This window comes from Trachemys scripta, chromosome 23 (assembly GCF_013100865.1).
Source record: "Trachemys scripta elegans isolate TJP31775 chromosome 23, CAS_Tse_1.0, whole genome shotgun sequence".
Classification (NCBI taxonomy): Eukaryota; Metazoa; Chordata; order Testudines; family Emydidae; genus Trachemys; species Trachemys scripta.
In genome coordinates, this window is record NC_048320.1 from 14431004 (window position 1) to 14454653 (window position 23650).

The 23650-nt window shown below is 50.9% G+C and overlaps 1 protein-coding gene across 5 annotated transcripts in view; it reads right to left on the minus strand.

Annotated features, from left to right (window-relative positions):
• LOC117869185 (zinc finger protein 385C-like) overlaps positions 1–23650 on the minus strand; it is a 182231-nt gene that overhangs the window by 33786 nt on the left and 124795 nt on the right. For 4 of the 5 annotated variants that reach the window (XM_034755787.1, XM_034755786.1, XM_034755788.1 and 1 more), the window contains one exon: positions 5359–5501. In XM_034755787.1, the coding sequence (XP_034611678.1) occupies positions 5359–5501 (143 nt within the window). Of the gene's footprint in view, positions 1–5358; positions 5502–14921; positions 17834–20649; positions 21280–23650 lie in introns of those variants that run through there. The other variant, XM_034755785.1, reaches the window with a different exon arrangement.

The window sequence follows — 23650 nt, forward strand, 5'->3', positions numbered from 1 at the left end:
AGTGGGCCATGCAGTGCATAGCTGTTCTGCGGAGCCTGTACGGTCTAGTCACCCTCTTGCAGTGCAGATAGCGAATGACACGCTGTCTCTGCATCTCTTTGTTCCATCAAGCAGATCTGCAGAGAACAGTGTGTTTTTAGCACACAGAGAACTTTGCTAGAAGCACAAACCGACTCCTTTTGGTGGGTGACGCTGAATGGTTCCGACACTTTGATGCCACCTGAGAATTCTTGTGTTTCTATTAAAAAAAAAAAAAGTACCCCAATAACTTTCTTCCAACTTCTGCCGTCACAGACATTGGACTGGAAAAGCCCCAGACATAACCCTGGCTAGTCTCCTCCCACAGATGAGTGCTGGACTGTACCCCCTACAGTCTATTCTCCATGGCACCAAGAACACCTTTGGAAAAGTAAAATGCGACATGATGTACTTGTCCTGGCCTATGCTAAATACAGCTCCGCTGAAGGATCTCTGCATTGAGAGCGTACGTACCAATTCCCAGGGCTCAGGAGTGTCTGGTCTGATGCGATTTTCATTTACAGATTCCAGCAGAATTAATTGGAATGCATCCGGAGCCTTCTGTCCCCATCTCCGGAGAGAACTCACACGAAAGCAGATTCTGGGTACAGTGCTTTCAGAGAGCAAATGTCTCTGCTTTATAGTCAAGTCCTATTGACTCAAATTACTCAATTTATCCCCGGGATGTTCCTCTTGATATAAATAGAGATCTCCTCGTTGAACTTCCTGCCAGCCACCGAGGTCAGAAACGGGAATTCAGAGGGACAGCGTCAGTTTGGACTGTGCCTTCTGGTATTGCGGTTTTGCAAGACGCTGTTAGATCTTGAGGAACTCAATGCAGCCACAGCCAGAGTGTGCCTCCTGAACACGAGCCCCCGTCTCTGGGGCAAGAGCGCACAGCTCGGGAAGATTCGCTTTGCTCCAGAGTAGAACATCTGCTGGGTTCATGAGAGTCTTGTGACCTGCCCAGCATGCAAAGGATTCAGCAGTGGGGGTGACTGTTGCAGAGCATTTCAAGGGACGGAGCAGGAGTGGGGCCAGCACATGGGCTTGGGTCAGAAGGTGCAAGTTCACTGACTTGGGTGGAGCTGATCTCTCCTTGCACCAGCTCTGAATATGACCCAGGGTAGCTGGAAATCGGAACTCTAAAGCACGACCAGCTTTTCTTTCTTCCCTCAGCGTATACGTGGGACTCAGCTGCCAGATGGACTCGCTGAGCTGTCGGCATGGCAGATTAGACGGAAAGGGAGATAAGGAAACACCAGCCTGACTTCCTCTGGTGCAACGAAGCATTAAATGGAGGCTGGAGTCCAGCAGCCCTCCAAGAAAAGGCCTTTGCTGTCATCCTCTGTAAAGCCACCTGCCTAGATGGGGCCTCTGAACTTTCTGCCCCCCCACCCCTCACTTCTTCTGGGTGGCCAAATTCTTCCTTATTCCTGCTGCAACTAGGTCTTGCCTGAACTCCTGCATTTCCAGCTCGAGGGCTTCTTCAGCCTCTGCTCGGCAGCTGGGACGGCTCAGCTGCTCCAGGAAGCCAGACCGTTTCCAAACATAGGTCCTGTCGCTCCACTAGCTTCCTCACCCTCCCGCTCTGCACGGAGGGAGCGGGGCTGTTTAAGGGCAGCCCAAGAGGGATGTAACAAGGATCCCCCCCTGCCAGGCCCAAGGACTATCCCATTGGACACCCCACCCAGAAGCACCTGAAGACTGTGGACACCTTCTGTCAGGCCCAGAGCAGCCCCCCTCACATTACTCAATAGGGGTCTATGCGCCCTGCAGTGGGCACCTCTGGTCTGGCCAAGCAGTAACCGCAGGAGGCGTGAACGTCAGCCCACGCACTGTGCCAGCACTAGGCTGACACGCCACTTAAAACCCACGTAAGGGCTCGAGCCTGCGAGGTGCTGGGCACCCGCCATGGCCCTGACCCAGCAAACTGCTCCACGTTCAGGATATGCTGAAGAGCTTTGCAGGATCGAGGCCAGAATGCGCCGCCCCTTGCAGGATCCAGCCCTGAGGATCCCGTAGGCCCTGCGCTGAGCCTCTGCGCCGGCCAGCAAGGGGCTGAACATCACCTGAACTCCGACGGGCTGAGGGCTCAGCCTTGCGGAGTTGGACAGCTGGGAACCCGGATGCCATTTCTGCTGCACTCGGAGCTGCACTCCACTGCTCCAGAGGCTCTCTCCTCCCTGGAACAATTTTCTCCTGGTTAATTACAAGAATCCGTATTTTTTCCTGCTAGACGGTGCCGAAGCTTTTCCACCGTTCTGTTCTGCAGTGAGTGCGGAGCTGGGTCTGGGGATGCAGCCGGGACTCCTCTTTGCCCAGAGGAGGGACGAAGCAGGCAGAGAGAGGGTGTGCCTCCTTCAGACTGCCCTCCCAGTGCTTATCCCTGCCTCGGAGAGACCCTCTCCAAAGGGCCTGGGCAACTGAGTCGCTCTGGCCCCATCAGCCACACGTCAGCTGGGAATGACTTTCACAAACTCCCAGCCAGGGCTGGATTTGAACGGTGTAAGATTTCCATTGAGCGCAGCTTCATCACAGGTTCCCACTGTGCATTTAGCTACTTACGCCTTGCACAAACACGCACACGCATGGCAAACTGCTACAAGAGCTTCGGGTGAGCCTATCTCAGCCAGGTGTGGAGCACCTCTCTGCTGAGCTAAGGGACCTCGCAGAGGTGAGCCCACCACCAAAGACCTGCTGTGGAAGGTCACTGGCTCACGCTGCAGGCGGGGATGGCGTTTCCAGCAAACACAGGGGAAAGGAATTTTCAAAAGCTTCATTTAAAAAACAAACAAACAACATGACAACGGGACACATGCGCCCGGGGAGGTGGGAGGGCAGCCAAGGAGCATAAGGAACAGACTGGGTCAGTTTAGCTGCTGGCTCCAATTGCTATAAAAAGGAACCTGGGCAAAATGGCTGTTAATAGCGTCAGCAAAATCATCTTCTACGGTAACCCTGCATTCTAGCCCAGGAGAGAGAGGGGCTAATGGTGGGATTTTAAAGGAGCCCAGGGGAGTTTGGAGCTTGAATCCCGAAGTCAGTGGGAGTTAGGAGCCTACCTCCCCTAATGTCTTTGAAAATCTTCCCCTAAATAATCAGCAATAATCACGTGCACTTCCATAGCGTGTGTCATCCCTGGACCGCAACGTAATTGACAAAAGGAAGGTCAGTGTCACCCTCTCTGCCTAGGAGAGGGGGAACGAGGCACAGGATCCACCCGTGTTGTCAAACTCAGAGGCCTGAGGTGATGTATTTAGGTGCCTAAGTAGCCACACGAGCGCAGCTTCATTTTCATCTGGGCCGAGCGCTCAGGGCTCCCGGGGAAGGGAAGATTTAATAGGTTACACAGCCCGAAGGAACCACTGCGATGATCACAGCACAGCCCTGCAGTCAGTCCTGTTTCGGCCGACACGTTTGCAAAGTCTGGTCTAACCGACTTGCCCATGTTCCCCCTGCAAACCAGGGGCAGAGTCCAGAACAGATCTCAGGTTTTCTGTCTCTGTACTCAGCCTGTTAGACCACAATGTTTCCTCTTCAAAGAGGTGATTCACCAGGTCTTTGTATGTCTAACGTCTACTAGTCCAGCAAGTCAGAGATGTAAAAGACCTACCAGGTCAAGTCCGTCTCCCAGCAAGTCAGGACAGAGTCTTCAATGGAGGATGCAAAATTGGGATTGGCTGTCTTTCATGCGCTGTGCTCCAAGCACAATCGACTCACGTTCTCAGTTTCCCTATGGGCGTCCATCCCCATTGAACCCCAGGGCCACCACTGCAAATACCAGCACAGATCCTTCCTTACAGCTGGTTGGCAAATGATTTTTCCCCCCATGAAAAATTTGAATGAAAAAAACAAAACGGTTTTTGACAAAAACATTGTAATTGAAAATTTTCATATGAAATCCAAAAATGTAAAACCAACCTTGTTTTGGGAGGGTGGTGGTGGGGATGTTAAAACCTCCATTTAGTTGAAAAAGCCATTTTCCAATGGAAAAAAGGGTTTAATGGAAATTTTTTGCAACCAGCTACAGGAAGAGGCCCCTGAAATTCCCTGCTGGTTAAGGGGGCAAAGGAGGAGGAGATTAGACGCCTGAGACGTTATTATATAAGTATCACATAACCAAGGCCCAGGCTCGCCTGCAGATTGACCTTGACGTTAGTATACTAACAAGAGACATTATGCAAGAAGCGGACAACAAAACCTGGAGAGATGGCAGCTGACGGATTCCTTGGACCCTTAGATGTGTTTAATCTCAGAAAACTCCCCTCCAAAGCTATTTTATTGCTATTGATTCTGGGAGCAAAACCCAATTGATCTTGGTCGAAATGAAGCATTTTTAAAATGTCTGTTTATAATAGTGATGAATGGAGCCTTGTGGGAGTGATCTGGGCAGCACCCCCGTTTCAAAAGCGAATGTGTGTCTCCTGGGTCAGTTTCAGAGCCCTCCTCCCTCTGCAGCAACAGACCCAGGGAGCACGCTCACCAGGGTTCTGCAAACACGCTTCCCTTGGCATGGGCAGTTTATCGCTCAGCAGACCCCTTTAGCAAACCAGGAAATGAGCTGGGCGGGTGCGGAGAGGGGTGAACCCGTGATTGGCAGCTAATAGAACAAGAAGGGCTCCATGTGAGAAGGAATTTACAGGACGATGGGACTAATGAGAACAAGGCAGCCTGGGTCAGTGGGTAGGGCAGTGCCTTGGGGCGCAGGAGATCTGGGTTCTGTCCCCTGCTCTGCCATTAATCTGCTCTGTGACCTTGAACGAGTCATGCTGCCTGTTGCCCTCCCTGTGACCCATTCGATACCACCTGGCACTGAACATTGCCAGCCGTGGTTAAAGGCAAAAGGGCCCCTTCAGTCTGGCCACCCAGGTGTGTATTCATAGGGGGTCAGGCTTTTCACAAGCTCCCATTGCTGTTGGCAGGTGCTGCTGAACTGTCAATCTGGGCCAAACCATGGGCATTTAGTGCTTCTGAAAACAGAGGCCAAACCCTGCTGGGAAGGGAGCCCGGCTCCTGCCAACGCCAGATTCCCAGGATCCATGCCCTGAGTCCATCTGTGCTCGCCTAGAGCGACTAGCATCACGGGCCCGCCCACCAGCTGCTCCCTGGCTAACGTGCTGCTTTTCATCACACCCTCATTTCTGGACTATTCCTTCCCCACTCCCTGAACATGGAAAGCCCTTGACAGGGTTACGTTGTGAGCAGTGACGGGTTGTCTGTCCTTGCTGGCATTTCCCCCTGCCCCCCTCGTACCCTGGCGCTGCTGCGTTTCCGACGCGGACGCACGGATCTCACCCCTTCCAGCCTGAAAGTTCTTTGAGCCTTGTAATAACTCACCGCGTTGAAGTTGGGGAACAGGTTGAGTGGGGACGTCCCATTGAGTCTAAAGGTCAGGAAGTGCTTGATGTCCAGTGGCGGGTGTAGGGGTCGCCCAGGAACAGACAGCGATGCTAGGAGGGGGCTGCTGTGCCCAGATGGACCTACGCGGAGAGGGAAGGAGACACAACGTTGAGATTTTTCTTAATTAAATCACCCGGAAAAGGGCAAATGTCAACTCTGGAATTTTGAATTAAAATGGTGTTTTGGCTTTTTGGTTTTAAATAACTGAAATTACATGAGACTGACATGAAAAGGGAATTGTTTTGCCTTGAATTGGTTCAAAATGTCCCACAGGGAAACGGAAACATTTCAAACCACCAGCTTTTTGTTTTAAATTTCTCATGTTAAACCCCCCGTTTTCCCAACTATCTCTAATAACCCTGACAATGCCCACCGAGAAATACGGGGGCCTCTCTCCCTCCAACGGGATTCTGGGTAGGTACAGGCGAGTGCTCTCGCAGATCCTGATGCAGGACCGGGGCCTCTGATTGTAGGCTGCTTGGGGTGGGGACCTGGACTTGTTTTGAGTCTTGTACAGCTCCGAGCACACGGACACTTAAAACTATAGAGACAACATGGCAATAAAAGCAATGGAGATGCAGAGGGAGTAGCTGGACTAGCTAGTCACAGGGGAGGAGGGAGGTACACATCCCCTGGCTCGGCGGTTATGCTAAGCTCGTCAAAGGAGTTTGACTTCCAGTGGGTTTTGAATGCCTCATCTGAGCTTTAGGCACTGGGGAACAGCCTCAGTTCTCCTCCGCCACTGGCTAGGATTAGAAATACAGCTGCCGGTGCTCCTGCTGCCTCTCCCCACCTCCCGCACCGTTCCCCCCGATGGGTTATTAGCGTCTAGAATAGAAACACCCACGTCCCGAGCGCCACGAACCAGCTTCCCAGGCTGCCGCACGCCTTCCCCCGCAGATTGGCGGTGAGCGCCGGTGCGTGATCTAAAAATAGCCCGAAGTAAATAAAAAAAAAATATTGTAGGAACTGGGGAAAACCGAATTGGTTCCAAACAGCCAGAGGCTCTTCTGGGACCTGAGCAGAAACTGGATTTGAATAACCAGATCTGAGCTGAAAGACGAGTGTCAGACGGCATCAAAATCAAAGTCACTGCCCCTCACCCGTCGAACCTGCTTTTCCTCCCTTTGCTTCGCCCCCTACTTCCATTCCTTTTCAGCAGCTCTAAGGCTGGGGTTCTGCGTGCGGCTTACGGCCCTGTGCCCGGGACCTCCCCATGCCTCCCTGGCGGGAGGCTTTGCTATAAACACACCCGGAGCAGGGCTGGTAATTCCACTGATTCCTTGGCCCAGACAGCACCTGGGTTTGAGCACGAAAGGGGGAGGGGCGTGAAGACTTTAAGGAGCCCGGATTTCCAAGCTCTGAGCAGATGAGCTAAGGGAACCGACCCCAGGAGTTATGGACCGTCACATGGACAACCGATGGAACAGATCCGCTGGGCCTGATCCTCAGTGTGGGGGAACGCTGTGCTGTGCTGGGGGAATGGACGATGCGGGGCCCCCCCGGCCTGCCTGCTGTAAGTCAGAGCAGCGTCCGGGCTGCTCTAACATCGCTCTGCTCCCCCGGAGGCCCGACACCAGCCATCGCACAGTTCCCTCCCGCCCCGCCCCTGAGCTGCGCCCTAGGCCAGCAGCGGGGAGCAGGGCAGGTGTACAGGCCTGATGCCCCTGTGCAGAGATGATTCCCTCCGCGCCCATTGCAAGGTCCCTTCAAACACCTTAGCTGCTCTGGCAGCATGGAGGGGCCGCAGCACCAGCCAGGATCAGGCTCTCTGATGCCAAGGGCTGAGGCGGGCAGGGTTCGGTCAAAGCAACCCAGGAACTTCACTCTCCTAAGCACACAGGGGGGCCCCTCCAGGCTCAGCGCTGGGGAGTGAGTCTCTTGGGCAAAGCGTTATCCACAGGGCGTGGAGCCAGGCCAAGGCACCCCGCCCCACCTACAAGGCTGGGTGGGGAGCCCTTTGCCCTGTGGAGAGGGTCCCTTCTCTGGTCCCACATGGTCCAGTGTGGGAGGGAAGGAGGCCGGCAGAGCCACATTCATGTGGGTCCAGGGGCCCTTGGCGGAGGGGCTGACGTCTCCGTTCCAGGCTATCGGCTGGAAGAGCCGCTGCAGAGGGGCTGCACGGGAGCCCCCCTGAGACTGCACGGCCAGTCTTGACACGGCGGGAGAGGATGCCAGCCTTCAAGCTGAGCAGCGCCCGGGATGCCCAACATCTGCACGGGCTCCTGGGAGTGCTGGCTCTTTGGGCGGAGCTTATTTTGTGGGCGGAGCTTGGAAGAACACTGTCGCTCTCCCCCGTTCAACCCCTGCGTGGGGATTAGGAAGAAATTTCCCCTTTGGGGCAGGTCACTCCATAACCGCCCAGCGAAGGACCTTGCACCTTCCTCTCCCCAGCTGGTGCTGGCCACTGTCAGAGACAAGGGACCGAACTGAATGGACCATGGACCCGTTCTGCTATGGACGTTCCTATGTGCCCATCTTGCTTATCAAGTAATAAATGCCCCCTGATCTGTGCCTGACCCTCTGCAGGAAAGCGCAGTGTCTACCTTTCCCCTAAGTTTTAGTTTATTTGAGGCCTCCTGTCTCCAATGCTTCTTGGACTAGAACTTTTAAAACTCTTCAGCTGATAAAGGTGTGCCGGCTTGTTACCGTGGAGCGTGAAATGTATTATTGCCGTAAACCTCACCGGTCACTGCAGACGTGAAAACACGCCGAGCGCAGTCCTGCCCTGCATGCTCGCTGAGATACAGCACATCAAGCTGGCTGCATATTCCCCGGGCCGCGCCCCGGATAACTACAGGAGAGGCAGGAGCTGACAGCTGGCTTTAAATCACACACAGACGCTAAGAGAGTTCAGAGACATATTCCGATATAACAAGACACATTTCTGTTCTAAAGAGATCCCAGTGGCCTTAAATAAATCTCCAAAATCACAAACATGCCGTTAACGGAGCCACGCAATTAACTTGGGACAGCTGCTGTATTTGCATGAGAGCAGAACGATGACTGACAGCATGGAAGCTCATCAGAAGCTTAATGGTGGGGTCTGGATGAGGTCTTACCGTTGCAGCGCTGCTAGCAAAAAGTCAGGTGCTTCCAGAGAAAGGAGGTGGGTTTTGAACACTGCGTTCAGCTCTGGTCGCCCCATTTCAAAAAAGACACATTCTGTAAGGCCGCGGAGAAGTTCTGTGCCTGCTATAGAAACACAAGCCTTTTCCCTCACCCGAAAGAAATGTGACAGAGCAGAACTTGCAGTGACTAGAATACTAACCCCCAGCCGTGTTCTTCCATAGCATTGCTCTTTCACTGATCTCCAAGCGCTTTACAGGGGAGGGCAGTAACTCTACCCCCATTTTACAGCTGGGAAAAACAGATGCACAAAGACATGAAATGTTTCACCCAGGGTTCCCCAGCAGGCTAGCACGCGAGCTGGGAACAGAACTCCCATCTCTACCCACTGCCTCTTCATTATTACCGTGAAGGCAGCAAGAGAGGGGGCCGTTCCTCAAAGGGACAAGTGACAGGGCGGCATCTAAATCTCATTGGTGAGATCCTGGCCTCAATGACTCACACTGACTTCAGCCGGGCCAGGATTTCACTTGTGTCTTTCATACGCCCCCTCCAGAGTCACTTCAGACCCGAAGCCTCCACTCCAGCTTTCCATGCTGTTTAGAGACGCACTTAAGCGTGTGCCTAATTGTTCTGCTGAATCAGGGCCTTCATCAGACACTGGCCGTTCTTTCTATGTATTTCAGATTCTTCACTGGCATCAGCCTGGCGGATCGGGGAGTCAAGAGGAAAATCTGAAATTCCAAGTTCGCAAGATTGTTGAATTTCAGAATAAAAAGCATGACACACTGGCCCTCCAGGCAAAAGTGACCTCTTTCTGGGAGAATGCACATATTCATTTCTTTCTCTTTATAGGAGCTATCCCTGAGCCAGTTCTAACTCCAGGGTAAAAATTACTGTTTGCTTCATCAGGCGTGCATTGATCGAATTAATTCCAAAGTCACCCAGGAGGGAAATCTGGGAAACAGTTTAAAAATAAACAAACAAAAAAATAAATAAATGGAAAGAAGCGGGGGAAAAAAAAAGGCAAAACCCAGCAAAAAATGGGTGAACGGCACATAATGAACTTTCTGGGGCGTGAAACGGTATTTCTGCATCGCATCATCTGAGCTGGCGTGGCACTGCATCCGGCGGGATCGGCGCCCCCTAGGGAGGGCCCCGCGTCCCACCCTTTTACATGCGATGGTAATACTAGACTGGAAAGCAGCATCAGAGTGACTGGATTTGGGACTGGACTGTGAGGGCATCTGCTCATCTTTGTCCGTAAACTTCGAAATGTTTTTTTTCTCTTTTGCTGTTTTTAAAGAACGTTGACGTTCACATGGTGAGGAATGATGCCGGTGAATTGTCTCTGCCCCTGTGGACGGTTAACGGGCTAATCGGCGACTGCAGCTCACCAAATGCAATGGCGTTGCTGCGCTGGTGGAACGTGGCAATTGCTAGCACGGTGCCCCTGACGTGTGGGGCCGGGAGCGTCGTTATTACCACAAGAAGAGCGCTTGTAACTAAGCTACAGACAGCCGCATGGTTTGGTGGGGACTATTCTCAGAAAAGAACTCCCGGGGAAAACCCCCAGTAACAAGCACGTTTGGTCTGCTAGCAAGAACGACGGCCAACACTTACGTTTGTGCTTAACTTTAAGCTTGTGCTTCAGTGCTTGGCTGAATCAAGGACTCGGTTCTCGCTTCCCTCAGAGAGACTGGTACTTAGGTGATTCTTAGTACAATAGACCTACCCAAGATCAAGGCCTCATTGTGCTGGGTGTGGTACAAACACATGGGAGATTGTCCCTTCTTTGAAGGGCTCACCCTCTATCTATCCTAGGCAGACAAACAGTGGGAGAAAGGCTGAATATCAATATCCTTATCCCCATTTTACAGAGGTGGGAACTGAGCCACAGAGTTAAGTGACTTGTCCAAGGTCACACAGCAAGTCTGTGGCAGAGCTAGGAACAGACTCCAGACTTCCTCCCCAGTCCCAGTGCAGCGTCTTCCACACAAGATTCTGTGTCTCTCCTCTTGAGTCTGGCAGGCTGATCAACAGGCCATGAGACTCATGCTGCACAGAGCAGTGTTATCTAGTGGTTAGAGCCCAGTGGTGTGAGCCAGGACTCTTGGTTTCTTCTATCTGCTCTGCCACTGACTTACTCTGTGTCCTTGGGTAAGTCACGTCACTTCTCTGAGCCTCAGTTTCCCCAACTGCCCAATGGGGATAATATTATTACAGGCATTCAGATACCGTACTGTGGTGACAAGTGGGGTATAAATGCAGAGGGAGAAAAAGACAGACAGGGACGGCAAGAGACCATCCTGATCCATCTGCAGATAACGTACCCTTGAAATGCCCTATGTCATACCGGGTGCCGTGTGCATGGCTAGAGAGCGAAGGGTTCTGGAGTGAGAGAGTTACCCAGAACCGCTCTCACCGTTTGGTGTAACCCACAGATTGTGACCGTCAATCAAGCCTATTTCTCAGGGTGGAAGCCGCTTGTTTCTGTACCCAGCACTTAGAAGTCCCAGCAGATTGCAAGACGAATGGTCTGTCTCCTGTATCACCGCGTGTCTGTAACCTGGAGCCTCACAGAAAGATCCGGGCTGATGATCCAGCTAGACAGCTTGCCCTCCGTGCCGCCCCGGCTTGGCCTCCGAAAGGTTACGAAAGACGACAATAAAACCTGTAACAATGCTTCCCCCCCCCCAAGATAGGGAGGCGAGGGGACGCTCATCGGAGCAGAAAAACTGCCGGGGTTGGAATAACGGGAGTGAGCACAGCTGTAAACATGGGAATAATTACCCACGCTTCGTCAGCTGCCAGACATCGGCCGGCAGAACCTCACAACAGGGAAGTGAGGCAGGGAAGCGTTATCTACCCCCAGAAAGGGAAACTGAGGCGCAAGCTACTCTGTCTTAGGACAGTTGTTCTTGACCTTTTCCATCCTGAGACACTTCCCTCGCCCCCTTCTATCTAGCTGGGACCTCCTTCCCTTTCACAATGTGATTCCCCCTTCTCCACTCCTTAAATAGTGAGTTACAGCTGCTCTCTTCCCTCACCTACACATTTTAGAGAGAAAACAAACGGTAGCAAAGTCTGGTCAGTGAGATGCGCTCATGTCAAGGGCTGAACATTCAGTGCAAAATCGCTTATGATCCTGCAGCTGTATCACCAAAATATAGTTGCAATCTAGCTGATATTAACAGCTCTAACAAAGAACAGTGCTGGGGACACGGCTAACTCAATCGCCTCTTTCAACATGGACCTAAGATTGAAATCCTTGGTTTCGTTATTCCAGACAAGTGGCTTTCCAGGCTTCTGCGCAACCCAAGAACATGCATCCTCCAGCTAAGAGTGTGCTCTTCCGCTCTGAAGAGGGACTCTGACAATTACCCCGGTGTTTTATTGCATCTTGCCACCCATATAAAATCCAGTGAGTGTAGAAGGTAAGAGACTTCCCTCCCCACCTGCCCAGCTGCCACATCTAAAAACTCCACCTTGGGTGCTGAAGTGAACTTAGGAAATTCCTTTTTCATGCATCGTCATCAATAAACAAGAGCAGGCAGGTCAAATATCACCCTTAGGCTACATCTACACTACAGGGGGGGGTCGATTTAAGATACGCAAATTCAGCTACGCGAATAGCATAGCTGAATTCGACGTATCGCAGCTGACTTACCCCGCTGTAAGGACGGCGGCAAAATCGACCCCTGCGGCTTCCCGTCGACGGCGCTTACTCCCACCTCCGCTGGTGGAGTAAGAGCGTCGATTCGGGGATCGATTGTCGCGTCCTGATGGGATGCAATAAATCGATCCCCGAGAGGTCGATTTCTACCCGCTAGTGATGACTCTGCAACCAGAATTTGGACTCAGTGGGTTGTGTGGGTATAACTGAGGAAGAATTTGAACCAGCTGCGTCTTTCTCGCTGGCCATGATGTGTGACTCCCACAGGACACAACCGGACGGTCGGATCCTAGTGGTAGGTTAGGGACACAACGGTGGTCTTTTTTCCTTGTAAGCTGAACAATTCTGATCTGGAGAGATCACTTCTGCAGAGTCACTTTTCAGAAGATACAGAGACAAGTTGGTGCTGCACATTCCACCACAGCAGGTGGCTCGCGGGAATCCAGGAAGTGGGGTACACAATGAACCTCGCCCACTTTCCAGCACTCAGACGGCGTTGGTTTTTTGTCGAGTTTGGCCCCACTGGTAGAGCAAGCCCCTGATTTTTAATCTGTTAAACACAAACCTCACTTCCACCTATGCAATAAAGTTCACCAAGGCCCCTACTCTCCTTTAGCTAGCGTGTTCACGAGCTATCCTGAAGGTTCCCCGCTCTGAGAGGAGACGGATGGTGACAGATGGAATACTAGGCCACACACTCTTAGAAGAGCAAATGCTTCCCTAGGAAATGCCTTTACCAGCTTGCTGCAGAAATACCTAGGGAGAGAGGCAGAAGTCAAGGGGCAGAACTGTGGCAGCTTTAGGGATAAATAATTGGAAATTCACAGGCCTCACTGCTGTACTTGTTATAATAATCATTGATGGCACCTTGAAGTGTTTGCTTCATTTACTCTGAGAGAGAGATGAAGGGAAGGGAAGAGTGATTTTGTGGGTAAGCCACTGGACTGGGACTCAAGAAATTTGGGTTCAGCCACTGGCTTTGCCACAGACTCTGTGACCTTGAGCCAGTCACTTCATCTTGCTGGGCCTCAGTTTCCCCATCTGTCAGGTGAGGATAATATTTAAGGCATTCAGATACTGTCGTGTGGTGACAAGTGGGGTATAAATGTAGGAGCAGAAAAAGACAGACAGGGATGGCAATGAACTGCCCTGCTCCATCTGCAGATCGTGCAGCCCTGAAGAGCTAAGCCATATGTAATGCAGTGAAGGACGCAGGAGTGAAAGCGTTACACCGAACCATTGTCACCATCTGGAGTAACCCAAGGATTGTGACTGTAAATTTAAGTCTGTTTAGAACCCAAGAATATTTATCATGGTGGAAACAACTTATTTCTGTAGCCAAAAGTCAGAAGTCTAAGCACACTGCGAGATGAATTGTGTCTCTCAATATCACCACATTTCTTGTCACCCAGCCTGTGTCTTCGTTTGAGTTACGAACTCTTTGGGGTAGGGACTTTCTTTTCCTAAGTGTCCGTACACCGACTAGCACAATGCATCCCTGGTTTCAACAGAGGCCTCTTGGTGCTGCTGGAATACACATAATAACGTAGCTAAACATGAAAAGGATAGTGCAGTCTGAAGGGTTTTACTTGCTGGATTTACTTTACAAGTATGCAGCCGCTTTTGGTCCCAGGATACTAGAGATGGGGTGGGGGGGGGGGGAGGAGGAAATAAATTTTATTGCACCAACTTCTGGTGGTGAGAGACACGAGATTTCGAGCTCACACCGAGCTCTTCTTCTGGTAGGTCAGGTGACTTTAAGAGTGGCCGTTATGAAGTCCCCTTGTTTGTGCGGTACGTGAGATGGACAGCACAGCCACGCAAGCAGATTTCACGGCTTGTTTTCACTGTAAGGGAGAATGGTGCATAACCCATTGCAGCGCCGATCCCTGACACAGACAATCAGCATCTCAACAAGACCGGGTCTCCGATTTATTACTGCACAGTGGACCCTGAGGAGCAAATCGGGCTACGTACAAAGTGGTGCAACTCTATTGCACTCAGCGGAGTTACGCTCGCTCGCTCTCGGACTGAATCTGGCCTAATGCAGTAGCAAGAGCTGGATTCTTAGGCCTGGTCTACACCTACAACGTAGTTACAGCACTCAGGGCGGGGGAAAAGTTTGCATCCTGTGTTGCATAGTTAGGTTGACCTAAGCCCCACTGTAGACGCAGCAAGGTCGACGGACCCAGCTCCCTCTCGAGGGGATGGACTGACAACAGCAATGGAAACCCCCCTTCCGTCACGTTAGCAAGTGTCCACACTGGAGCGACGTAGCTGCAGCTGTGTGGCTGTCCCTCTGTAGCGCCAGTAGTGTAGCTACATCTACAGCCCCCGAACTGCTGGAGGAGAAACACCCCACTGAAAACAAGGACAGGATGGTGATGGAGAGACGCTCACAGGGACAAGGTCAGATCTGGCCCCCCAGGATCGACACTGGGGAAGCATCAGGCATCACCACTAACACTGGGAATTCAGGCCTGATCCAAAGTCTACTGAAGTCAATGGATAGACTCCCACTGGGCTCTGAATCCTTAGTGGGAAAACGTGCGCTGGTGCATGAAACGAGGACAATGTGATGGCTGCCGGGAAAGCACAAGAGGCTTGGTTCTGCCTGGTGGTAAACAGGGACGGTGCTGCTCGGCATGGGAACCTGGAGACTTGTGGGATTTCTGACCTCCTAGGACAGCTAATCTTACCCAAACTCTTCGCTAGACAAACACAGCTGTGCACAAGCATTAAAATGACATGATACTTTAGTTGAGTGTTTTGACTTTATTGCAAATTAAAACCAGTAATAAGGGTCTTCTCCCTCTTCCCTCCCCCAAACTAAGAAAAACACCGCAAGTAAGGTAAGGTAAAAACAAACAAACATAAGCCCATGTAATTAACAAAGAGGACATGTGCCATGCAACACAGACTCTATCCGGCCATGGTTACAAAGATTAAACACTTGTGTACCAACCCCATACGGATAGAGGAGCCGTCTTACCCTCATCTGTCCCGATATCACTCACTCCAAGGTGAGGGAATGTTTAAAAAAAAAAAAATCAATAGAAACAAAACTCAAGTTTGTCCGTAAGGTAGATGTCACAGGACATTTTCTTTGGTTGTAAGATTGCAGAAGGCTTAGACTGCAACGGAAAGGTTAGGGACAATGCATTGTTCTGAAAAGACCAGGAATTCACTGTTTATTACTTTTTTGGACCCCTGTATATAATTTATTCTGTCATTGCAAAAAAAAAGTCCTTTTAGATATCTTTGTATTTTAACACTAGGAAAGTTAAGATATATTTATTTAATATATATCTATATTTATATAAATTTATATATATACACAAACATATATACACAAGGATGCATTTAAAAGTTACTATTTCCTTGGTGATTACAATATCACTCTCCAAATTACTTGAATTTGTAAGGATCATGAGTTGATTCCAACACTAAAAATATTTTGTGCTATGTGCAAGGAATTTTAACAGGACACTGCTAGGCATGATGAGATGTGTGACAGAGCTAGAAAGATATGCCGTCTCTTCAGTGTTCATTCTCTAGGCTCCAAAGAGAAAAAATTGGATATTTTCTGCAGAACAGAACATCAAGAGAAAGCTGCCAGGAATGGTGTGCGTAAGCAACGTTATGTTTGAGCTCAAGATATGAGATTTTTTTTTTGAAGGAAAGAGAAAGTGAATCTAAACATAATTTGAAATTTAATAGTGTGGCTAAAACCAGCAGGAAAAATGGATATTAAACATTTCAGCCAATTCAATAAAATTTCTTTTGAGATAGCAGGTCCGAAATGAATTTAAGAAAAACCTCCCTTGTCCTGCTTCACAAAAGGACTTGCTCAAAAGCTCCCACGCTGAACAGAACACTCTCGCAACATTTCACATTTAGCCCTAGATTCTGGAGCGTGTTCGTGTAGCTGCCTGATCAGAACTGATGGAAGAGATGAGAGTGGTAAAGCAAAGGGAAAATCATAATAATGAGAACAAAACAAAACTCCACCCTTAGATAGTCTTGCTTAAATGTAAGGCCTCACACCCTATCAGCAGGGTAACGTTATCTTGGAGTCAAAAATCTCTCGTATTTTCACAGTCGATCACCCCAAAAGGTGGCTTGGTTTTCATCTTATTGAACCTGTGCCATGATGAAATTGGATTCTCTCAGACTTTCGTAATACTCAATGGCTAACGCAAAGTCAAACTCGTTAACGGTGGGCCCGTCTATGGCGATCTTCATGAAGTTGGACAGGCCGGAGTCCTTCGCGTAGCGCCACTGGCTGCGTTTCATGAGTTCCCGGCCCCGGTTGATCTTCTCATAGAGCACCGAGCCCAGAGGCAAGGCCAGAGCAACGGCAGCCAAGACAGCGAAGTCCGGGAAGAGCTCGTGCATTTCGGAATGGCTGTAGACCAGCTTGACGCACAGGTCCTTGAAGGATAACTGGCCAAGGCTGAACACGATCCGTTTGAAAAGGGGGAAATCGTTCAGCGCCCTTTCGCTCACCACCACCCGGGAATAAGCCTGCAAGAGGAAGTTCAGTTCGGTGATGCCGTAGCTGCCAAGATCATCCAAAGACTGGGGGTAGCACTTGGGATTAAAGATGGCGGAGAAGGCGTTGACAGCCTCAAGCATGTGGCTAGGGAACCTATCCAGCAAGTTGCCCCGCACACTCTCGAGGTAGGTCTCTTTCAAGTGCTCAAAGTTCTTCAGGTGCACCTTAGAGCAGCTGGCGAGCTCCACCCCTTTGTAGTAGAAACGGCTCTCGTCTTCCCGGTCCTCTCGGGGATGCTCATTCATCTCGTTGAGGAACTCCTGGAAGTTCTGGCCGCTCGTGGTCTTCTGGGCCTGCAAGGTGGTGGCGGTGGCAGCGACGATGGGTTTCAGGATGGAGAGATCGAAGTCCTCAATCTGGAAGAACCGACTCAGCTTCTGGAAGATGGGGAGGACATCCAGGAGGATCTTTGTGAAAGCCACGAACTGGAACTTCTTGAGCTCTTCGCAGAGGCCAAACGCCACAGGGGACCTCTCCGATTCGCTCTCCAGCAGAAGCACCAACGTAGGCCAGGAGGAATCAATTGCCTCCACAGCCGGGAAGATGGAAGTCCAGTGGATGGTCTTGGGGCCCTCCAGGTCTATCTCGCATAGATCCAGGACACTCTGCAGCTCCTGGAGGCTGTTGCTCTCCCCTTTGAAGCTGGAGTAGAGTCGGTAGACGGCATCCACCGTGGTCTCGTATTTCCGGACATACTCAATATTAACGACACTCTCAGCGGGCAGCAGGGAGCTCCTGTGGGACACGCAGTGCAACTCAGTGAGAAGAGGACAGATGGACTTCAGCTTGGTCCCCACCCCATTCAGCCTATCGGCCATCAGGGAAGAGCTGTCAGAGCTGAGCCACGTGATCTTCATGGTGGGAACGCCAAAAGAGTGCATCACCTCGACCGCTTTGTCCGCCACGGTGTAGGCCTCCCCGGCTGGCAGCTCAAAGCTGCCCAGGAATGTGATGGAGGTCTGCCCGTCGCACGGGGAGACGGTGGTTGTAAACATGACCAGGTTCCTGTGCTCCAGAATGTCGACCGTCTCGTCCACCACCAGCCCAACGAATGGTGAGGCTTTCATCTTGTGCCTGTCCTCGTTGTGAAGGACTTTGACGATCGCTGCCTGAGCCAGTTAACGAAGCAGCATCGGGGTGGGCAGGGGGGAAAAAGAAATTAAAATGAATTTCGAAGCATGCTTAAAAATATCCCTACAAGCTGCAAGGCGTCCTGATTCTGATCTCACTTAACCCAGGGTACAGCCCTGACTCAGGAAAGCATTTCAACACGGGCTTCACTTTAAGTCCCATTGACCTTCCATGAGTCTTAGGGTCAAATTTTCAAATGCACCCAAATGACTTAGCCTAAATCCCATTTTCAAAAGCACACACGTGACTTAGGAGTCAATGAACATCAATGGTACTTGGGCACTTTTAAAAATTGTTGCTCCAAGATCCAGATGTTTAGAGGGAGTTAGGTGTCTAAATTGCTTTAAAATTGTGGCTTAAGTGACGACTTTCAATGAGACTTGGGCGCCTAAATCACTTTTGGAAATGGGAGTCTGGTGCTTTCAGAATGTTACCGTTTGGTTCCTAGGTCACTTAGGAGTCAATGGAAGGCAGTGGGACTTAGGCGCATTTGAAAATTTTACTCTGAAACACATGCTCAAAGAGAAGCACATGCTTAAACGCCCTCCCTGAACCGATGAGCTTTCCTGAACTGGGGCCTACATTTGAAGTAACTGCACAGGACTCCCTCCGGATTTACACTGGGGTGACAGAGCAGAATTGAGCAGAACCTTTTACATGGGAACTACAGTGACAATCGTCCAGGCCCCCTTTCTTTAAAAAAAATAAAAGCTACAGTATCCTACTCTACCGTCTCTCTAGGCCTTGTTCTCCTTTCACGAGAGGTAAATCAGACCCATGATCCGCTGCAGTGATACAGTGCTGTTACTATCCAACACGGCAGTGTTATTCATGCATCTCTATGTTGTGAGACTGCCCAGAGGATTCAGCTTGGTGGGACCACACTGCTCGGTGCTGAACAAACCTACGGGGAGCTGACGGCTCTGTCCCAATTGCTTTTCCTTTTTTTAAATAAGGGAATTTGCTGCTTGTTTTGATCAAATGGTATTTGAAAACTCAAACTAACACTCCTACTCTGGAAAGCACTTCAGCAGAAGCCTAGAGTAAAGTATCTGCTTACGTCCCATTGATTTCAATCAGCCATAAGCACGTGCTTAGGTGGGATCCCAAATAGGAATGCATTCCTGAATCTCCCCTCTCCCCCTTCCTAGTGACTCCTGAATCCCATCCTCCTTAGAGTAGAATTAGCATACCGAAGACCTGCTTTTTCATGTTGTTATAATTTCATCAATTACTCTCATGCTTTAAAAACAAATCACACACTGAAGAAGTCATAACACTTCATGGTGTCTTTTTCTCCTTAATTCCATTTGGCCCTTTTCATTAAAATACCACTGATTTGAAGAAAAAAAATCCTTATTTTTTCCCCAAATGCTGCACGTACCATTAGAGGCTGAGGAATCTAATTAGTGGGTGAGTCTAGCTGCAGTAAAATAGGGTTCTTTATTTAGCTAAATGACTGGCAAACAGCCAAGATTCACTACAAATTAATTTGATTTTAACAGGCCTGAAACATTTGTACAATTAAGAAAATCCTCTCTGAACTCTTTGCCTTCAACTTGATCTTCCTGATCACCCAGTTTAGGGTAAAAAAAAGGACACCCCCCTCCCCGCCCCAGTACTCTGGTGCTAATTGATCTCTTGAGCTTTTATCACTAAAATATTCATCATTAATTTACTGTGAAATCTGGCACATTCAAACAGGAGGGAGGAAAAAAATGTTTCCGATTTTAAAAATGGATTCTTTGCACGTCCTTCTAAAGCCCATTGGCTCCCTATATACATTAAAAGCACGTGAATGACAGAAGGAATGCAACACTCCCTCTTTATTAACAAAGGCCAGTCTTTGATGGACTCGATCACTTTCTACTGGCTCCTAGGAATGCCCACCTTGCCTAATCAGCTGTCCTCACGAACCAGACGTTGCATCAATTTTTAATACAGAGAAACTTGTCTTAAGCCTCCACACCAAGGGCGCACCAAAGGAGGATCGCCAGCGACACATGGTTTGATGTGAAGGTTTAGTGCAGACCAAGAGGCCACATGGCTTAATGGACTGAGCCAATGGGTGACCCCAAGCAACTCATAGGTTCTTGTCCCAGCTCTACCACTATTCCCCAAGGGGGAATTCACCCGTTTGCAAGAGGCCAGCAAACAAGACCGATGCACCAAATAAGCCCAGGCCTTTTGCAGGCCCTGAAAGCTAAGTGGCCTTGTGCAGTTGCATTAACTTGCCCTTGCCTCAGTTTCCCAACTTGTAAAATGGGGCTATCCTACTACTTACCCACTTCCCAGTGAGTTTGGTGAGGACTGATTAGGTAACGTCTGCACAGCACTAGGAGAACAGAGCACAGTAAAAGTGCCAGGCATCAAGATTAACGATTCATAACATTATACTGGAATCTAGATGGTGGACACCTTCAAGTAGTTTTGCTCCCTGTTAAAAGGTGGCTCTTCGACCCTGGTTCAGCAAAGCACTTGGGGACACGCCCAGTGGGACTGGAGCATGTGCTAACGGCTCCGATTCAGGAATGCTTTCAGGACGGTGAGTACACGCTCCTGTCCCACCGATTAGATACAGCACATGCAAAGAGCTTTCGTGGGCAGGGATGCTTTTCCCAAATGGAGTCCCAGGTGCTTTGCTGGAGACGGATGTCAGCCCTTTGCTGAACTGGGGGCATGAAGGTGTCTTTACTGGTGGGCATGTCGCCAGCAGGGGGGGCAGCCCAAAGCCATTGTGATCCAACACAAGGACAGAAAACACAATCGAACAGTGCCCGGCTCTCACACACACCTGCATCTCTTTGACGCTGCTGGGGTGGTAACAGTCATTGAGCTCCGAGGTCAGCAACGCCTGGCAGAGATTGAATTTCTGGAACTCAAGCAGCGAGGAGCACTTCTCGTCCGGGATCTCCTCCTTAGCCATCCAGTACACGGTGGTGAGGATAGCGATCTTGGCGGGGTTCACTTCCACCTTGATCACGGAGCGCAGCTCTTGGTGGTTATGGACGCGAGTTTCAAAAGCCAGCTGCTCTCTGTTAACCGCCAGCGCCTGGCGGTGAGCTCCAGAGGTGACGTGCCGCAGCAAGGCATGACGCTGGAAGTTATCCGTGCCCACGGTAAAGGCATTCTCCGCTTTGCCGTGTTTATTCTTCACCAGTGCCTGGCGACATTCTATGCAAAACATGAGTTTCCTTTCATAGTCAAACTCCAGCCAGGTAAATTCTTCCTTCCAGTGCTCATTGAAATACCGCTTACACTTTTTATTGGAATTGGAAGTTTCCCCAGCTGGCTTTTTCCCTGGAGGCACCATATTGCTGTGGCTGGGAAATCAAACACTACGGATGAACTGAACTTTTCCTTGGAGGAGCAGCCTCTACATTTAATTTAGTAAGGAAGGTCTAGTACCACTTTCCTGGTTCGACTGGAGATGAAAGAGACAAGGGGAGAGGGATTAGGGCGCTGGCAAACCTTTGTCTTTGCTAATTACTTAGTTTCGTCTTTTAACGCAGGGTTACGGCGGCACTAAACGACCGCAGAGAGCGCCCAACCGAGCGTCAGGCCGACAACTCAGAGATTCCTGTTCACTTCTGGCCTCCTTGGCTGACAGACCCTCCCCTTCACCATCCAAAGGTGGCGAAGTGAGGAGTGATCCCCAAGCCCAGAGCATGCTTTGTAGTGCATCCCCAAGGGCGAGCTGCAGGCTACCAGGGCTTCAGCCGTACTAGCCTCCCCCGTCCCATCCGTTCCCTTGGTTGCTGTCACCTGCAGCTCAGGGTAATAATGGCAAGAGCGTGAGCACATGGAAAGGTTCCACCAAATTGTCTAGACCCCTCTGAGCCAGGTTAGGGAACTCGGGGGTTAAAACTCCATGGGCCGGCCTAGATGGGCACCCCCAGTGTTGCTACTAGCTGTGAAGCCTCACCCAGCAGTAGGAAGTTCATGCAACGTCCCCCTCCCACCAGGTCATGAGATAATGCAGCCCAATGGCTGGTTCTCATTGCCATAAAAATGGGCCTTTGAATAAAGCATGTCTGGAAGCCCAAACAATCCAGCTGCTCCTCCCTTCATCCCCTTTGCATGAGCCCCCCCCCCCCCCCCGGGGCATTCTACTGCCCCTAATGGGCACACACCGCTTCAGCGCCTTCGGAGGCTTCCCACCCCACGCACGGCAGTGGCGATCGGCTCGTTAGAGCTGTTCACAGTTCTGGACGACCGGCCTAGGTTATGTGCGAGCAAGTCAAAGGCAACTCCGAAGCCCTAGCAACCGCTTTTAGTTCCCACCTCTGTGGAGGGCCCAGCCGCGGCTCGGTTCTGTAGTGCTGGGGTTTTACAAACAGCTCCAGAAAGGTCTAAGGAAGTCCAAGCGCAAGACGGAAAGTCTAGTTCTCATTTCCTTCGGACACCCTTGCAAAGGACACCTTGTAGCTAGCGGGTGATTTCTCAAAAGGCAGCAAGAGCAGGTTATCCCACCCATTCATACCCCTCACCGGGTGCGGACTTAACTTCATTACAAAGAGAAAGGAAGAAGCACAGGGAACTACAGGGGAAAAGGGCCCAGGGGAATGAAGGAAAGCAGGGAAAGGGAACTGACATTTTCATCAAACCGGCAAGCCCTGCCTCCAACCCCGAGCCCACGGGAGAGGAGAGCAATGGAGTCTCCAGCAGCAGAGATGGCTACTGGATGGAATGTAGCATCTGTGCCACAACGGTGCATGCTGGCCACTGCTATGGGCTGAGCAGCCCCCCATCCCCTTCCGGGCCCCACTCGCTGCCCGGCGGGTTTCAGTTTCTCCATGGCTCCAGTGAAGATGCTACTCCAGGAGACACTAGGCCGGGCACTGTAATTTCCCCTCGGTTCTTCGCACTCTCGGAAATCCTACGCCGACACAGAACTAGCCAGTCTTTCCCCATTGCTGTATATTTCCTCAACCATTTCCTGTCTGAGACACGGAGGGCCCCAACTTTTTCAGACACACCCTCGAATTGCCACGGCTCCGCGGGGCTCCTGGCACGGAAGCATTTCCTGATGGCAGCCAATTGTGCCAAGGCTCCGGCTACTCTAAATTTCCCCCCGTAATCATCAAATCTGGTCTTTGTAACATTCCACCGGTCTCTGCTCTCCAAGCAGGTGTAACCCGCTCCGCCCAGCCACAAGGAGGGGGAAGTACACGCCTGGAACCGGAAAGCATCCCATGTCTAAAGAAAGGAGTCCCTGGCAGGAGGGAGGCAGAGGGGCAGTACGAACTCAGCTGCCTGCAGGGAGATTGCTTGTCAGCGCCGCTCGGAGCGATCAGCAGCGTGACCTCAGCTGGCCCACATGGCGCAGTGGCGGGCTTTTGCACTGCCAACGAAGAGAGCCAGGTTTGTGGGGCTGGAAGGCTGCCCACAGCTGAGCGTGCCAGAGAAGTGCGAGGCATCCTGCAGCACAGGCGAGTTGCGTCACCCAGCCGCACGGACACTCGCAACGGAGTGAGCTACAGCAGAACCTGCGCTGACGGGGAAGGGGCGAACAGAGGTGTGGGCAAGTGGGATGAGCACCAGACTGGAGCCAGGAGTTCCTGGGTTCCAACCTTGGCCATGTCACTTCATCCCTGTTGTGACCTCACCTCACTTAGCAAACCTGCCTCAGTTTCCCCTATGTGCAGCATGGTGAGAACAGTTCTTCCCTGCCTCCCTTTGGGGTTTGGGAGGATGTCTGTGAAGAGCCATGCACCTGCTAAGCACTATTAGTCCACCTGTGCTACGGGTGAGACCCAGGTCTTGACACGTGGCCATTCCAGCCGGCCAAAAAC